Source organism: Betta splendens, chromosome 4 (assembly GCF_900634795.4).
Source record: "Betta splendens chromosome 4, fBetSpl5.4, whole genome shotgun sequence".
Lineage (NCBI taxonomy): Eukaryota > Metazoa > Chordata > Actinopteri > Anabantiformes > Osphronemidae > Betta > Betta splendens.
Genome location: NC_040884.2, coordinates 26368615 through 26388123, shown reverse-complemented (window position 1 = coordinate 26388123; position 19509 = coordinate 26368615). Strand labels below are relative to the sequence as shown.

General features: G+C 42.0%; 1 protein-coding gene across 1 annotated transcript; it reads left to right on the top strand.

The window, feature by feature from the left end:
• The first annotated feature begins 1235 nt into the window (after positions 1-1235).
• Positions 1236-17674, top strand: LOC114854723 (cytochrome P450 2J4-like). The gene is made up of 9 exons (XM_055508418.1): positions 1236-2089; positions 2606-2773; positions 7384-7534; positions 7829-7989; positions 16510-16686; positions 16779-16914; positions 17005-17192; positions 17261-17402; positions 17483-17674. Exons 1-9 carry the CDS (start codon positions 1889-1891, stop codon positions 17656-17658), a joined length of 1500 nt encoding a protein of 499 aa, XP_055364393.1. The 5' UTR covers positions 1236-1888; the 3' UTR covers positions 17659-17674.
• Positions 17675-19509: the final 1835 nt, after the last annotated feature.

Here is a 19509-nt window from a genome sequence, read left to right as displayed (position 1 = left end):
AGGAACAGAGTTGATGCAGATGAACTACTTTAACGGACACGTGGCAGAGACAGTTAAAGGTGAGCAACAAAGGTGACTGTATTTATCATCAAGCTTCATCTCGTGAAAAGCCAGATATTAGACAGCTAGATTGTTTCAATAATCTTCATACTGTATTGTGTTACCATCAGGTGGGGAGCAACCTGATGGAATCAACCAGTCCTACAAAATCTGGGCCTCAAGGATGAAGCGACAACTTCCCAGGTTTCTGCATTTGTGACAGAATCATTGCTGGAAGCTGTTTTTGACTGACCTTTTGGTTTTTGGTGTGAACTACAGTACAATAAAGAGTTTCACCAGTACCTAGTGTACTGTATTAAAGGACAAGGGACCGCTGGAGTGTTAGGAAGGTATTTTAATTTAAGTTGTACTTTATTACTTTCATATACTGTATTTAGATTTTGAAGTGAATCATTTAAATTAAATATTTGTGCAAGTGAAATTAAATACTCAGATACTTTCTTGGTATTGTGTTTGTCTGGTTATGCAATGTTGGGTACTATTATTATTATTGATGTTACTGTTATTATATTTGTATATTTTTGATTAGATTTACAGGAGGGTTTTATTAATTCTTGTTCTGTTTCTGTTCATTGGAAACTGAACTTGCTGTTTCTCCTTGAAAATGTGCCGTTTTTTAATCAAAAGGCTTTTTCATTTCTGAACTTCACTTCTCCAGACTTCATGAAGTCTATTGTTTGGATGGTTACATGTCTTCAAAAAGAAATAGCAAGTCCAGTTGCCAATGGAAAACAGAACATTTGGGGTGTAGGTAATGACCTAGCATATGGGTAATATTTAACCCAGCTATATAGTTAATTTTGACTCATCAGATGTGTCAAATAAAACAACCCAGTGTATAGGTCATATTTAACAAAACAATAGGGTTAATTTGACTCATCAGGTTGGGTTGAATAAAATAACCCAATTTATGCGTACAGTAATAATGAACCTAACAGTTGGGTTAATTTGTCTCACTAACCCAGCATGCTGGGTTAAAATTGGGTAACCCAGCACTTGGGTTATGGTTATGTTTTAACCCAGCATTTTTTAGGGTGTAGGAAATTATTTTCTAAGAACACTGGGCGCAGTATACACAGTTAATGAATAATCACTGTTGCAAGAGGTTCTAAAGAATTTAGTGCAGACAGCAACAACTTACATCTGCTAGTGGTAGACTGGGTTTGGGCTTAGTCATCCCAGTCCTCAATAATTATTTAAAATAATCTTCAATGTAATACATAAGATAATTATAGCTAAATATATGAAACACGAAACATGAACATACTGAGGCGACCCTAGGGCGCAGGGGTGACAGAGAGCTGCATCTCTTGGATTTCCTCCCGGGTCTTTTGGGGGCTATAAATGTGTTGGCGGGATCCTTACAATCAATTGTGATTGTGAAGAAAATTTGATTTGTGAAACTTATAAATGATCTGACCTGTGCTTTCATTTATTTAGTTTTTTATTATTTTTTAATCCTTTTTTTCCTGAGAACTGTGCATTTGGATCTTCTCTGTATATATACATATATATACAGTACCTCGTTACAACACCAGTCTGTTTCTCTTAGTTAATAATTACACAGTACAACACTGTTTTTTTTGGAACAGGTTCCCAGCCTCTTTACTATAGGACTTATAAAGCTGAGGACTGGAGGATCTGCTTCCTTTGATGCTCATTTTTAACCAGGCTTATTACTCTGCCATAGAATTACACACAATTGTATTTTTAAGGCGAGGCAAGTAAACAAGAAGATTTTTAAAATACTGTTTGAGTAAACAAAACTTTTACACTATTAATCAGACTGAACACTGTGAAGACTCAGTTATCATAAATCAGTGATCAGATGGAGACCCAACAAAGTGCTGTGGGTTTAGACTGGATCAATGGCAGCAGTGTTTTAGTGTTTCTGTGTGTTTTTCTGCTGTTGGCTGATCTTTGGAAGAACAGAGCCCCAAAAAACTTCCCTCCAGGTCCGTGGTCCCTGCCTGTAATTGGAGACCTTCATCGCATCATATTTGGCAACATTCATCTGCAGCTCACTGAGGTATGAGTTCAGACATTTTTAGAGTTGGTATGTTATGGGTAAATGTCACTCAGTTGCCACCAGATGTGGTTTACAGTAGATGGTGTAAACTGTTCTGGAACTAATTCTGGCTCTATTTGCCCACTTGTTTGCTCTGGGTTCTTCCAAATAGATTAACTCTAAAAGAATAGAAAGTGTTGCTCATTGCAGGTCAAGAAAAATTGGCAAATTACTTTAGTCTGATATTTAAAAAATAATAGTAAAGTAAATAAGTGAGAATAATTTTAATTATTAGACATTAAATACTGTGTTTGTGGGGCATTAGCTCTGTATTTCTTAGGCAGCTGAAGGCATATGATTCATTGAAACTGGACACTGTATACTAAAATCTACCACCACAATGATGTTTAGAATAAAACAAGCCCAGAAGCTCCATCCAGTCTAAGCATGATCGACTATGCTAGCTGTCTTTGGTGAGCTTTTAATCCTGCTTTCAACACCGAACAATAACAATAAAAATCTTCTGTCTGTTTTCAGCTTGCAGAGAAATATGGAAATGTTTTCAGCCTTCGTCTTTTTGGTGGAAGAGTTGTGGTCGTTTATGGATACAAGCTGGTGAGAGAATCACTGGTTGAAAATGGAGAGGACTACACTGATCGACCCATCAAACCGGCGTTTGAAGAATTGATTCAGAAAGCTGGTACTGTACAGATGGAGCGGTTCATTTTCACTGATTTCAGTCGACTGTCAGTGCCCTTTCTGACGCTGATCACACACTTATCACATCCTCATGAGCCGACTGTCAGCAGCCCCCCTCCTTGGTCTGTCTGGGGAAGGTGTTAAAAATGTTAATGAGGCCACTCCCATTTTAGCACCAAAGATGCAATTCCAGGGTAAAACCAAAAGGTGGAGCTTTAGTATCTGACCTGTATGCCTGTACATCTGACCTGGGTCAAATACCAAATATATGCACAATTCTGACATAGATCTGATAATACACTGTTTGCTAGGGCAGACAGACAGACAGACAGATAATAGTCTGTCTAAACATTCAACAAAAAAAGTTGAAAAAACTTGAAAAGTTGACTTGAGTTGAATGTTGAACTTTATTTTTTTAATCATAGATAATCATCAGCAGCTCACGCTGCCACAGCTGCCAAACTACCTTCTGTAGGTTTATCAGTTGTATTGTTGTATTTGGTTGAATTGGACTTTACTAATGTACCTAATGAAATTCTTAAATTCTCATTCTTTATATTCGCCATGTTCACTTGTAGTGATGTAGTGATGGATGTAGTGTGTGTCAGTCTACCTGCTTAAGAAGCTGTTTCAAATTAAGAATTTGAATTTGAATCTTCTAATCAAGCTTAAATGAACATAACAATAGAGAGCCGACCAATCCACAGCACTAGTTAGACTGGTTTCACACCATCCCCTTCTCCCCAAAGCACCAGAGTCCTGCAGTGCTGTTACCTGATGTGATGTAACCAGATACATTTGTGAACTACTTAAACAGAGAATTCTTTAGAGATCCATCTCTTCAAAGAGCCTAGTGGTTAAAACACACAACTTCCCACCCACAGTTTTTTAAAGGAAACCATTTTTGTTAGTTGGTGGTTTAATATAAGAAACTTTTAAATCCTGAAGCCATAAACTTAACACTTTCTTTTTATAGTAGTGTAGTATAGTAGTTATTTGCCGCTCCGTATGTGCATCTCCTTTCTGTGTGCCTGTTACGGGCGAGGGTCAAACTAGACTGAACGGTTAAAACGTGCGTCGAACTGAACTGAAAGGTATTCTAACCCACGCTCCTAGAGCGGGGAGACAGACTACAATGACCTACAAACTGGAGGTAGGACCCAAATGCACGACCCATAGACAGGACTGACAAATAATGATTTAATATATTAAACATGTAGACAGAGGACAACACGAACTAAGGACGCTGCGTATGCAGGATAAACCAGAAAACAAAACATGCAAACTAACACAAAACTCACAGGTAAACTAAAGATCGCTGCAGAGCAGGAAACTAAATAACTATCCTAAAACACAAAACATGCAAACAACAGTATCTAACATAATCAGCAAACAAACACACAAACCTGGACAGAGCACAATGGCACGGTAACAAGTAACACATAATGTGACAAGTAACGAGTAACCCATAACCAGTAACAAGTAACACATGACGAGTAACGCACCAACAAAGACTGCACCCAAACCAGAAACTTAAATACCTCCTAAAACAGGTGACTCTAATTAACCTAATAACAGGACATGACATGACAGGAAATGAAAAAACAGAACCAACCAAGAGGGCCTTAATGCCACGTGAGCCAGAGTGCCCTCTGGCTGTCTGGAAGCTGACTCACAACAGAGCCCCCCTCTCAAAGCCGGCTCCCAGACGGCGAACCTGCACGAACTAGACGAGCCGGGCAGGCGGAGGGAGGCGAGGAGGCGGGACAAACAAAACCAAAACACAAGACAAGAACCAGCAACAGACATGAACCAACCAAACCGTAAACACTCCAAAACAAAAAAAAAAAAAAAAAAAAAAAAAAAACATCACATACACTTGTTTGATCAAAACATAACCCCACTAACGCAACTCCCAATAGTTAAACAAGTCCCAAAACAAACTGAGGTAGTCCACAAATAACGAGTCCTCCACCAGTCTCATGGTGGGTGCCAACGAGGCAGGGTCCAACCCAGCAGCCGCTGGGAGTCAACTGGCACTCCTGGTGCCCCTGAACACGGGCCCAGCTCCCTGGGTGGGCGTCGACGGTAGAGGCAGAGCCAGCGTAGCAGCGGGTGATTATGGCGGCAAGGCGACCAGTCCGGTGGCATAGCCCCCCATGAGCCCTAGGGCCCCTTGTGGACCACCGCGACGACGAACGGGAACCAGCGGCGTCCTCCTTGGACCACCGCGACGACGAACGGGAACCAGCGGCGTCCTCCTTGGACCACCGCGACGACAAACAGGAACCAGCGGCGTCCTCCTTGGACCACCGCGACGACAAACGGGAACCAACGGCGTCCTCTTTGGACCATCGCGACGAAACGTGGCCTCCACTGGACCACCACGAACCTCAAGGGTCAAACGTGGCTTGGCGACAGGAACCTTACGTGGTGCTGCCCTCGGGGAAAACAAGAAGCAGCCCCACCCTCAGATAAGCGCCTTCTTGGAGGGCAGACGTGGAGCCGGAACCGGAGCCAAAGACGAGGGCAGACGTGGAGCCGGAACCGGAGCCAAAGACGAGGGCAGACGTGGAGCCGGAACCGGAGCCAAAGACGAGGGCAGACGCGGAGCCGGAACCGGAGCCAGAGACGAAACCAGACGTGGAGCCGGAACCGGAGCCAGAGACGAAACCAGACGTGGAGCCGGAACCGGAGCCAAACATGAAGAGGTGAAGGCAACAGCTGATGTGCTGTCGCGCTGAATCGCACTGAACGGCGCCACCACCTTATGGCACCGTGGTGCAGGTACTGGGAAGTTCGGCTGCGGCGTTGACGTTCCACGCCGAGGGGCCGAAACCAGAACCAGATGTTGTGCAACGGGACTGCCCCGCTGTATTTCCACGCCCTGCGTCTCCTCCAAACGCTGGAACCGTGGAGTTGGCACAGCAGTAGTGAACTGCCGATCTGCACACGTCGACGCTTCCTCCTTGAAGTGCCTTGGTGCAGGTGTAGGAGTCTGAACAGCGGCATCCTCACGCTGTGACTCCCCATCCAGTGCTCCCTCCCAAGAGCGCTGGGTAAGAGGGTCTCCCGCTGACACGGTTGCCGGCCGACGGCCAGCGGGCTCCGACACTTGGTCCTCCAAGTGCCGGTCTGGAGGAGCGAGAACAGCAGCCCTCCATTGCTGTCTCGTCGAGCGCAGCGTCTTCCGCCATGAACGCTGACGTCTCGGGGGCTGTGCAACAGACGCAGTGAAGTTCGTTGTGCGAGCCGAATCAGGGACGCCCATCTTTGCGCCAACCCACGAGCTGGAGATGAGCGACTGTCCATGGAAGTCCGGGGGCCCCGTACAAAAACGAAACCCCGATTCTGGAAGAGGGGGGCGAAGTAGTGCGCGTTGTAACTCATCGCGCATCGCACCCACCTCAACCCACAGCTTTGCCACACCCGGGAACTCAAACAACCAGGGTTCCTCCCACAAAATGTCATCCAGCAGCTCGACTGCTACTAACCTGGCCTCCGGCCTAGGAGCTTCAGTGGCTGCTTTCAAAATGACCCCGTAGCGCATCAAAAAGTGTGGGGACAGATCTGGTCTAGCTGGATCCATGGCACTGAACTCGAACTGGTTACACACACAGACAAACTAAACAAGTCGTACAAGCACGAAAACAAGACAAGCACCCAGTGAACACAAACACACAGCCTCACAAACAAGACAAGCTATAGTGCTAACACAGACTACCCCTACAGTAGCGCTCCACTACACTAACCGGGGAAAAACAAAACGAAAAGGGTCGGCTGGGTCCAAATGGTTGGTGCATTCTGTTACTGGCGAGGGTCAAACTAGACTGAACGGTTAAAACGTGCGTCGAACTGAACTGAAAGGTATTCTAACCCACGCTCCTAGAGCGGGGAGACAGACTACAATGACCTACAAACTGGAGGTAGGACCCAAATGCACGACCCATAGACAGGACTGACAAATAATGATTTAATATATTAAACATGTAGACAGAGGACAACACGAACTAAGGACGCTGCGTATGCAGGATAAACCAGAAAACAAAACATGCAAACTAACACAAAACTCACAGGTAAACTAAAGATCGCTGCAGAGCAGGAAACTAAATAACTATCCTAAAACACAAAACATGCAAACAACAGTATCTAACATAATCAGCAAACAAACACACAAACCTGGACAGAGCACAATGGCACGGTAACAAGTAACACATAATGTGACAAGTAACGAGTAACCCATAACCAGTAACAAGTAACACATGACGAGTAACGCACCAACAAAGACTGCACCCAAACCAGAAACTTAAATACCTCCTAAAACAGGTGACTCTAATTAACCTAATAACAGGACATGACATGACAGGAAATGAAAAAACAGAAACAACCAAGAGGGCCTTAATGCCACGTGAGCCAGAGTGCCCTCTGGCTGTCTGGAAGCTGACTCACAACAGTGCCCAGATAGGCCACATTTAATTTTAAATAAATAACTTAAAGATTTTCCCTGAAAACATGGAAAGTCATCTTCCCTTTAGAGAAATAGAATCAGAATAGCAGTAAATTAACTATACTGAACATTGACTAACCTATAGTCTCATGCTTTACTGTTTCCAGAGGGTCTTGTGAGGGCAAATGGTTCCCCCTGGAGACACCAGAGGAGGTTTGCTCTTCACACTCTCAGGAACTTTGGTTTGGGTAAGAAGACTCTGGAGCTGTGCATCCAGCAGGAGTGTCACTATCTCACTGAGGCTCTAGCACTTCACCAAGGTACCAATTTTGTTTGTTTTCAGGTGTTGTGGCTCAGATTGAAAGTCAGCGTTGTCCTTCAATGTCTAATCAGTCAATGAACCAGCAATGTTAACAGTAAACTGTTCACAATATATGAAATTCTTTGAGGACATGCTGAGCAATTGTTAGTCAGCCTGTAGGTCTGAAGTGTTTACAGGTTCTGTAAGTTGTCTCTATAGTTGATTGTCATTAGGAATCACAGTTGTGTCACTATAAATTTACATTAAATGCAGTTTGTATCTGTGTAAATATCCTCTTCTTTTTGTTTGACAGGAAAGCCTTTCAACGCCAAGTCACTGATAAACAATGCTGTGTCCAACATCATCTGCTGCCTGGTGTTTGGGGAGCGATATGAATACAGTGACAAGCAGTACCAGCGCATTCTTCATTGTTTTAATAAGATAGTCCACCTGCAGGGAAGTGTGGGAATACAGGTACAGATTGTAATCCCCTCTAGGCAAAAACAGACACCAGCGGCTTCCTTACTGATGTTTATTGTGAACTTCGCTCCATCGTCATCACCATCACCACCGTGAAAACTCGTTGGCTGCTTGCCGGTAGAGGGAATAAGATACTTCAATATCAACCAAGTCTTACGTCTAACATCAATAGTTACATCTTCGCTTCTGCCTAAGTTTCGTTTTCCCTCGGGCTTCTTAAAGCGCCTTCAAAATAAGACCACTTTCAAAATAAAATCGAGGTAAACACAAATGAAACTTCAATACATAATAACTTCTATCCTATCCTAACTTATATCTTATGTTATTACTGATTACAGTTACACTCCCACCAAAACACACAAACCGTAACGTGTGATTTCTATAAACAACCGTACACATAACATATGGAACATTTGTCATAGTCTGTACACTGACATATTCCAGGCAAATATTAAACAGTTTAATCTGCCTCAAGCAAAGTAACAGGAATGTTATTTTATTCATTGGTTTTCCCTTTTTGTCAAATGTGGTATCGGTAACCAACAATCTAAGTTTTCTTACTCTATCATCTGACCCTGGGTAAACCTCTGTAACTCTGGCCAGCTTCCATTCGTTACGTGGAGCCAGATCATCATGTAGCAGCACAATGTCATTGACTTTTGAGTTCCTTCTGCTCTTGTGCCATTTTCGTCTCTCCTGTAGATTCAAGAGATACTCTTTCTTCCATCGTGTCCAAAACTCGTTAGCCAAATACTGCACTTGACGCCACCGCTTTCTGACATAAAGATCCTCTCTGACAAAATGTCCTGGGGGGGGCACAATGATTCTGGACTTCATTGTAAGAATGTGATTTGGGGTTAAAGGTTCAGGTCCGAATGCATCATTTAGATGCTCAGTAGTGAGTGGTCTGCTATTAATAATAGCCATGACTTCATACAGCACTGTCCTGAGAGAGGTGCTGTCGAGCCTTTGTTTTGACTGGTTGAGGATAGCAGTGAGAACGTTCCTTATAGTTCTTATTTGCCTCTCCCAAACGCCACCCATGTTACTTGATGCTGGTGGGTTCAAGAGAAACTCACAACCAAAAGCCTTCATTCTCTCTTGATCCATGCCTTCCATGAGCTTCATGAACTCTCTTTTTGCACCTACAAAATTACTTCCTTGGTCACATCTCAGTTGACGCACGTGTCCTCTTATGGCAATAAATGCTCTCAAGGCATTGAGAAACGCATCAGTTGTCATGTCATCAACAGCTTCTATGTGTACAGCTCTTGAACACAGACAAGTGAATAAGAGACCATATTTTTTAAGATCCTTTCTTCCTTCTTTCACATGAATCGGACCAAAGCAGTCTATGCCAACATAAGTGAAAGGTGGAGTTGTTTCTGTTCTGTCCTGCGATAAGTCACCCATTTTCTGTCCTTCTGTACACCTTCTATACTTTCTGCATTTGACGCATTTGTAGATGTATGATGAGACTGCACTGCTGCATCTCAGAATCCACCATCCATTACCTCTGAGCTCATTCATTGTCATTCCACGTCCTTGATGATGTACCCTTTCATGAAAGTGTTTGATGAGTAAATTTGTCATGTGATTGTTCTTTGGAAGTATGGCAGGATGCTTCACATGGTGATGCAATGTGGATTGACTTAAGCGTCCGCCTACTCTCAGGACGCCCTCTTCATCCAAGAATGGACTCACCATATTTAACTTGCTGTCTTTGCTCTTAACAACTCCATGTTTTGATTTTAATGACTTTATTTCATCTAAGAATGATTCCTCTTGAACTAACCTAACAATAGTGAGTTCAGCTTCCTTTCTTTCTTCTATGCTTGTGCTTTCATTGGTTCTTTGTTTCAATCCCTTGTGTTCTTGCACAAGTCATTTCAGTCTAGCAACAGCTCTTACTACTCTTGACCAATCAGAGAATTTCTGCATACGATCCAACAGTGATCTGCATTCCGTTGTTTTGGTGTTACACACAAGAGTCTTGCGAATCTCTGGATCGTCTTCTGTAATTTCTCCCACCTTGAATTCTTTGTTAGGTAATTGTCTCTGCCAAAGAAACATTGGTCCTATGAACCAGTTTGAGGTCTTGAGTTGTTCTGCAGTTAAACCTCGAGAGGCATGATCTGCTGGATTGTCTTCAGAGGCAACATAAGCCCATTGTTGAGGTCTTGTACTTGATTTGATTCTCTGTATGCGATTAGCTACAAACACTTGAAAACGTCTGGCCTCGTTGTTTATGTAGCCAAGAACAACTGTAGAATCTGTCCAGAAGAACTCTTTTAAATCTTGAATTTCTAGCTCATTCCGGAGCATGTCGCTGATTTGGACTGCAACAACCGCTGCAGCGAGTTCAAGTCTTGGTATGGTGGTAACTTTAGCTGGTGAAACTCTTGCCTTTCCCATTACCAGACTACAATGGACCTTGTCAAACTCATCAACAGCACGTAGGTAGGTACATTCACCATATCCAGATACGCTTGCGTCTGCAAAATGGTGCAACTCATACCTTTTGACGCGGCCAAATGTTGGGGGCAAAAAGCACCTGTTAAGACCTACTTCAGCCAGACTGGGTAAATCTCTGATCCAGGACTCCCACCGTGGTCTTAGGTGATCTGGAAGTCCCTCGTCCCAGCCTATATTCTCTTTGCACATTTGTTGGAGTATTTGCTTTCCCAAAAGAACAAATGGTGCAATGAACCCCAATGGATCATATATGGAGGCTACAGTAGATAGCACCCCTCGTCTTGTCAATGGTTTGGGATGTATTTGAACTCTGAATTTGAAGGAGTCAGATGTTACACACCACTCTACTCCAAGAGCCTTCTCCATATGTGGCAAACTCAAAGGCAAGTCTTGATGTTTGACTGCCGCACATTCTTCCTCTGGGATAGTTGTCATTACATTCTCCCTGTTGGTCACAAACTTGTGGAGTCTTAATTTGCCTGTGGAACAAAGCTCTCTTGCTTCCTTGACAAGCTGAATGGCTTCTTCCTCAGTTTGGACGCTGATTAGCCCATCGTCTACATAAAAGTTTCTTCGAATGAAGGTGACTGTGCCTTTACTGAACTGACCTTGCCCTTGCTCTGCTAGATGTTTCAGGCCAAAGTTGGCACAGCCTGGAGACGAAGCTGCTCCAAACAAGTGGACCTTCATTCTGTAAACTGATGGTGCCATTTCCAAGTTTCCATTCTCCCACCAGAGGAATCTTAAGTAATCTTGATCCTCTCTTCTCACGTGAAACTGGTGGAACATCCTTTCAATGTCACACATAACTGCAACAGGACCTTTGCGGAAGCGGCATAAAACACCCACCAAAGTGTTCGTCAGGTCAGGGCCAGTGAGGAGGTGATCGTTGAGAGATGTCTCTTGATACCTCGCAGAACAGTCAAATACTACACGAATTTTCCCTGGCTTCTGTGGATGATAAACTCCATGATGAGGAATGTACCAAGCTAAGTTGTTGTCCACTTCTTCCTCAGGGACCTTCTCTGCATCACCGCGTGAAATAATGTCCTCCATAAAGTTAACATAATCTGTGTAGTACTTGATGTCTTTCCTTAGTCTTCTTTCAAGACATTTTAAGCGATGAATTGCAGCCGTCTTGTTGACTGGTAATTTTGGACTGTCATCTTTGAATGGTAATGGCATTTCATAATCACCAGTGCCATTCCTTTTGATATTCTCTTTTAGCTTTGACAGAAACTTAAGATCTTCCTGTGACACAGGGTCACCTGATCTATCTCTTTCTGAGAAGTCGGATTCGAGGACCTGTAGGACGTCTGAGGGTGTAATGTCCTTTACTTGGATTCGACTCACATAGTGTACTTCAGTTTTGAGGTTGACAACAGACTTCACATTTGGAGTCACTTGTCTTACAACTATGCGATGACTGATGCCGATAGCATCGCCTGCATCTAAACAGGGATCACGGTGTCCAACAATACTCCAGCCAAGGTCTGTACGCTGCGCATAAGGTTGATTTTCCTCCCCAGCCACAACTTCTCTTGGCAGTAAGGCTTGTGAGCAGTTGTACCCAATGAGCAGACCTATTTCACAATCCTGCAAGGGTGCAATTTCTTCTTTGAGGTGATGTAGATGAGCCCATGCCTCTGCTGTTTCATTTGTCGGAATGTGAGCTCGGTTGGCTGGAATAAAGTCCCGTGTGTAAACTACTGGTAAACAGAGGTTCTTGTTGGCATAGATACCGCGTACCTGTAGGTCCTTCACCCTATGAGAGTTAACTACTGAGGTCTTCGATGTCATAGTAGACAGCCTGAGCCTAACTCGCTCTTTGGTTGCTCCTAAAGCTTCTGCTATTTCACTTAGTATGAATGTTGTATCACTTTGAGAATCCAATAGCGCATACACAAGGACTTCATGTGATGGCTGAGTTGAGGAGGAAAGCCAAACAGGAATAATTGCGGCTGTTTGTACATTAGCTTGATGACGTATCACTCTATTAGAAGTTGCGGTCAGTGTTTCTTTATGATTCTTTGGACTTTCACTCAACCTTTCTTGACTTATATTGTGTTCAGATTGTTGTGGTATCTGTTGCCCTTTGTCTCTCTCTGCATGTAGACAGATCGGGTGCCGCTTATGGCACAGTTCACAAGTGCTCCTGCCTTTGCAGTTCTTAGATTGGTGACCAGGCCTGAGACAACCAAAGCATAACCTTTCAGCTTGTACATATTTAACTCTGTCTGACACTGCAGTTTCTATGAACTTCTTGCACTTCTGCAAAATATGACCTGTTTTCTTACAGAACATACATGTCATTATTATCCTTTCACTGGACCGTGTGTTCAGTGTCTTTGCTTCAGTACTTTGATACTTAGGCTTTTCTGCAACAGATTGCTTCAGTGACTGCAACGATGTAATAGGGTTACAGACAATTTTTGCCTCTCTTGACAGAAACTTTACAAAGTCACTGAAAGAGGGGAAATTGCTACGCTCTTCTTCAATCTCTACAACCTTCCGATTCCATCTTGCTGTTAACCAATCTGGTAACTTTGACAGGATTCTCCTGTTCTCATTACAGTCGTTTAAGATTTCTAAAGCCTTAATGTGAACCATTGCAGCCTCACAACTACGAAGGAAATCGACAAACTCTCTGAGGTCAAAACTGTCTTTGATTCCTATTTTAGGCCATGCTTGGAGCTTATCTCTGTAAGCCTTTGCGATTGTGAATGGGTTTCCGTATCTTTCCTCCAGAAGTGCCCATGCAGCAGCATAAGCAGACTCAGTTCCAAGTAGGAAATATCCATCAAGTGCTTTCTTAGCTTGTCCACTAACATATCTACGGAGATAATGTATTTTCTCTTTTTCTTGAATGTTCTTTTGATCAATCAGCGTCTCAAAGAGAGTTTCCAGTCATTATATGACAAAGGGTCTCCACTGAAAACCAAAGGTTCCGGAATAGGAATTCTGTTGGAGCTTAACGCGCTTGCCAGCACCTTCACAAGCTCTACCGTGTCCTCATTTGATGAGAAGATCTTGGCTGCTGGCTTAGATGATCCTTGTGCGGAGACAGGATTTGTAGACACAGGCACTTTGTTAACTGTTACTGTCTTTTCCAACACATCTTTCCGCTCTTCTTCTACATCCTGTGATTGATCATAAACTAGCATTCTTGCTCTTGCTGCACTTAAATTCTTTACTACCTCCAAATGCTGTATTCTTCTCCTTTTCTCCTCTAAAGTCTTTTGCAGCGCTAAATGTTCTTGTTCTACCTGTGATTTCATTCTGATTTCTTCTTCTTCTCGTTTCAAGCGACACTTTATGTCTGCTGCTTCTTGCTCAGCTATCTTCCTTTTGACTTCTGCTTCTATGTGCTGTATTTCTAGTTGCTCTCTTTCTTGCTCTTCTAATACTTCTAGAACAGCCTGGCTTGCAGCAACATCAGCAGCAGCTTCTTGGCGTTTTATTGAAGACCTGCTTGAACGATCTGAGGCACCTTTCAGGATAGACATGACAGATCCTGACTTACAGATGCTTGAGTCAAAGACAGAGCCCCCTTCTGGCCATTCTTGACCTTCTTCTGGGAGCTTTCTACCTAATTGACCTGCAGCTGTGTCAACAATAAACTTTGAAATCTCCACGCATTGATCAACTCTCCTGCGTGCTTCCTGATTCGGAGCTGTCACTTTGCGTAGATCCTCATAGACACGCTGGACGTCTGCTGAAAGACCTGTGACATCACCTATGATGTCATTCAACAGATCATCAGATAAGGCCTCTGTTTGTGATAAAGACTGCTTAGCTGACTTAACTTGTGTTCTCCATTTTGCATAGATATAGGTGAATCGTTGGTGAAGAGCTTTAATCCTCTCCGCTTGCAATTCTCTAGCCTTCTCTGTTAGGGTTCTTGCTCTTTGACTCCGTCTTAGTGACTGCTCTGGTTGGTCTTCAGCACCACTTGCTTCATATTCCTCTTTAGAGGTTACGCTTTCCCTACACTGAGCTATGGCTTCACCTGCTTCTGACATTGTTAGCTTAACATGTATAACACACAATGTAGTTCTTAAAGTAAATTAAACTCCTATGTTAACCTCTAACTCTCGTTAACCTTTATGAACACTGGAACTTACTCTTAAATGTCTAATAACATTCACTTAAACAGACTTGTTGAACACTTACTTAAACCTTAATATTTTAATGGTGTCAACCTTGCTTATGCCCTTAGCGAATAAACCAACACACTCTCAACCCACACTACGCTTAATAATATGCCCAGTACCTTAGGTTGCACTTAATTGCAACTTCTTAGACCTCTCTTAACTTTCAGCGTCCGAGTTCTGACTTTGACGTAACACGTTGCGCTTCAAAGCCTGGGCCTACTCTTGCTGCTTGTGTGGGTATGACGCATGTCGACTCATCTGTCGGTCCTTAGTCTGCGGGAAGCGTAGACATGCGATGTTAAGCCCATCGTTCCTTTACCGTGATGCACCGTCCACTCGCGTAGAAGAGTAGATGTAGTCTTCACTTGCGTCAAACAGCAGGTCGCGTTTCACTCGCGTCGGAGAGCAGTCCGAGTTTTCACTGTAATCCCCTCTAGGCAAAAGCAGACACCAGCGGCTTCCTTACTGATGTTTATTGTGAACTTCGCTCCATCGTCATCACCATCACCACCGTGAAAACTCGTTGGCTGCATGCCGGTAGAGGGAATAAGATACTTCAATATCAACCAAGTCTTACGTCTAACATCAATAGTTACATCTTCGCTTCTGCCTAAGTTTCGTTTTCCCTCGGGCTTCTTAAAGCGCCTTCAAAATAAGCCCACTTTCAAAATAAAATCGAGGTAAACACAAATGAAACTTCAATACATAATAACTTCTATCCTATCCTAACTTATATCTTATGTTATTACTGATTACAGTTACACAGATACATGCCCATTGTGAACAAAATATACACCAGTGTTGTATTACATTCAATTTTACAAATTAACATATAAGAAAAAACTAAGAAACTGAAGATAAACATAAACGTGTCACTAATGTTGCAAGACATTCTCAGTTAAAAGTCATAAGTACAAACAAAATGTGCTGATGACCCATTGCAAGTATAATGTCTACTTACAGTAGGTATGAAGTTTTAGAAGTTATTATATAGAATATTATATACTAACTAGTGGTGGGCGATACTGTACTTTGGTATCGATCCGATACCAAGTACATACTGAACCAGTATTGCAGTGTTTTGTTTCAAATTGTATTATTAATTTAATAAATCCCAACAGTAAATATAAATATATAATATAAATTGGTGGTGTTACCACTGCATTTAACAGGCTTTTTTTTAGATTGTACAGGTTGCCATTGTTTCATTTCTGGCTTTTCCCCCTCCTGCTTGTTTGTTTCCTGGCCCGAGTCGTTAAGTCAAGTGTGATCTCAAAGCGAGGGAGGTCTGAGGGGGAAGGGAGGGGTGCTGGTGTGTGTCTGCTTCGCTCTGGCATAAAGGCAGAGGCACACCACTTACACACAGGCACTTAGAGATGCAGACAGACAACATAGTTAGGTCGTTTGTAGACTACGAGTAAAAATTCAACCAAAGTATCAATATTTTTGTCGGGGTATCACTCAATATCAATACTAGTGATGGTATTGATATTATCGATATTATGGATGACCTCCCTGCCAACTGAGCGTATATCTAATATTACATGTACACATTACACTGGTGTAATAAATTGCCATCTCGGGGTGTAGCTGCTAGGTTCCTCTCATCACCCTGGGCTTCACAAGTGGCATTGGTTCATGCACCAATACCTGTCTCACCTTTTTGGTGAAGGATCTAGTGAAACTTGGGGACGTTATAGCAGTTTAAAACTGACATTAATTCATGAAACCAGGTATTGAAGTGTGACTTTTGATGTTTAATTGCAAAATATGAAATGCATTTTCCAATTGAACAATGATATTGAATTGCCAATTGACAAATGTATTGCTATTTGAATTTTCAGTCTGATAGATTTCAATAGTGTCTTTACTTTCTGTTGCATAGATAGCCAACACATTACCAAGGCTGATGAAGTGGCTGCCTGGACCTCACAAGACGGTCGTCGCTCTGCTACAGGAGATAATTGCCTTCATAAAGATCAAGATCAACGAACACAAAGAAACCCTGGACCCCTCCTCACCCAGAGACTACATCGATTCCTTCCTCATAGAAATGGGAGAGGTGAGTCTGTCGTCGCTTTGGTTTAGTTTACAATAAGTCTAAAGAATTGTGATTCTTGCTAATTAATTATTCTGGTTTCTGTCACATCAAAGGATCACAAGGATTCTAGTTTTGATTTAAACAAGTTGTGCTTTTGCACACTGGACCTGTTTGGTGCTGGAACTGAAACTACCACCACTACTTTACACTGGGGACTGTTGTACATGATCTACTACCCTCACATACAAGGTGTGTTTGTCTGCCTTGTGTTTACTCTTGAACATCTAAACATCATACACAGTTCACAGATTCACTGTTTCCTGTTTCCACTGTGAACAGAGCGAGTCCAGGCTGAGATAGATGCTGTGGTTGGTTCCTCCAGACAACCTTCTGCGTCTGACAGAGACAACATGCCCTACACTAATGCTGTCATCCATGAGATCCAAAGAATGAGCGACATCTTCCCCCTCAATGTGCCTCGCAGGACAAGCAAAGACACTGTCCTCGACAGGTTCACAATCCCAAAGGTAACAATCCCTCTGCTTGCTCTACAGACTTTTTAGTTCAAGATCAAAATTAATTTGAATATTTTTAGGGCACAATAGTTCTGGCAACACTAAACTCTGTTCTTAATGATGAGTCCATGTGGGAAACTCCACACTCCTTCAATCCTCATCACTTTTTGGAACCTAATGGCAAATTCAGAAAAAGAGACGCCTTCATTCCCTTCTCAGCGGGTGAGTCAGTATAAAGGTTTGTGATAAAACAACGCCTCTTAGAGCTGTGAATCAGCTCATGTTGTGTTGTGTGTCCTCAGGTAAGCGTGTGTGTCTCGGGGAACAACTAGCCAGGATGGAGCTGTTCCTCTTCTTCACCTCCCTCCTTCAGAGGTTTTCCTTCTCACCAGCTCCTGGAGAGCAGCCCAGTCTGGAGTTCATCCTTGGAGCTACTCGCTGCCCCAAACCGTACCGCCTCTGTGCTGTACCACGATGAACTGTCCTAAACTAAATAAATTCTTATACCATATATTAATTATCTGTGAGTCATTGTTTATATTTCGGTACACAAAATATCATTGTCTTTGTTAAACTTTATTATGGTGAATCTGATGAAATGTAAATTGTTTACTCTCTCAAACCCTCCAGTTACTCCAGTTACACAATATTGTTTATTGTGCAACACATCTGGCCTCTCGAATGAAAACCAGTGTTGGAGTTTGACCCTTCTAGCTGGTGATAGAGCTTATTCACATGCTGAGATATACATTAGATTCCCACACAACTGGTATGTCAGGTACATTTGCTGCTCAGTAATAATTTACCAACCTTTTTCATTTGCCCTGTTAAAGACAGGTATACAATAAACCCAGTCCACCACCACTAGCACATTTTAAAAATAATTATGCCTAAAACTTGAATTGTAATTTAATTATATATACCTTTAATGTGATTTCATCACATAAATACCAGGTAAGAGGTACGTTTAATGTAAAGTATTTCAGTCAGGTTAGGGTTATCCTAATATTAGGGTTTATTCCCATGGGCGAATTGTGTTCTCTGCATCTGACCTGTTCTCTCACTGGGGGTAGCAAGCAACCAGATATGGATCACATTCGGGAGGTAGTGTGTAGTGTCTTACTCAATGACCCGGTGGGATCAACTGGACTCAAACTGGAAACCACCAGCTTTCCAAACTAACGTTTTACCTACTGAGCCACCAGAGCACCACTAATACTTGATGTGAATATTTTTAAAATGTTATATATAAATATAAATGCATAAGGTTGGTTAATGATGAACCATGAAATTTAATATAGAAACAACTTACAAAATTATACAGTTAGTTGTTGTTTTTGCAAAACCAATAAGCCTTATATATTTATATTAATATATACCGTATAACTTTCTAAAAATATTCACATCACATACAAGTAGTGGTCTGGCAGCTCAGTGAGTGTATCGTATACTGCAGGAGGCTGCCAAAGGTCAGATGCAGAGAGCACAAATTTCCCAATGGGGGAAATATTTATATTATATCTATTTTATCTTATGTAGATATTTCACATAACTATAAACTAATTAGTAGTTAAAGTTAATATGAAGTTCCTCATTGCTTGTACAGTACATCAGGTATCTGCACAAAACATACGGTTTATGTGTAAAATTGTAATAACTTAATGTAAACTTTTATTCTTAAGTTATGCAGTTTAATTAAACTGTATAACCCAAACCTGACTGATAAACCTTACATTAAATGTCACCTCTTACCTAGTATAGAAATACATAGAAATTAACATGTAATTAAAGTACATAAAGTCTAAGTTTGAGTTATGATTACTTTTTAAGTGTATACTAACCCAAACCTGTTTCATGGATTACGATGGATAAGTTAAGGTCATTTGATTTTTTTTGTACGATTTTTTTACAGTATACACAGTACATGCTTGAGCATATTTGAGTTATGGACTTTAAAAAAAGCACAATTAATATCAAACTTATTTTTCATGTATATATTATTTTGACTATTTAAATTTAGAAATATGTTTGATTACAGGCAAGTCCAGGGGTAGGTTTTTGCGGCCTGCACTAAATTCTTGTGAAATGTATTTTTACTTATATTCATTAACTGTGTATAAGTGAGCTCAGTGTACTTAGGAGATAGTCTACTGCTATACAGTATATGAGTAACTTTCCAAACAAGTTTATTGTAGCAGCCCAGGGGCTAAGACGCGCCCTGAGCCACTGAGGCTCATGGGAAAAATAACAGTTTCAGTGTTCTTAAAGTTAGAGTTAAAGATACTGTAGGAGTTGACTGTTATAAGTTTGGTGTAATTCAATTTGTGTT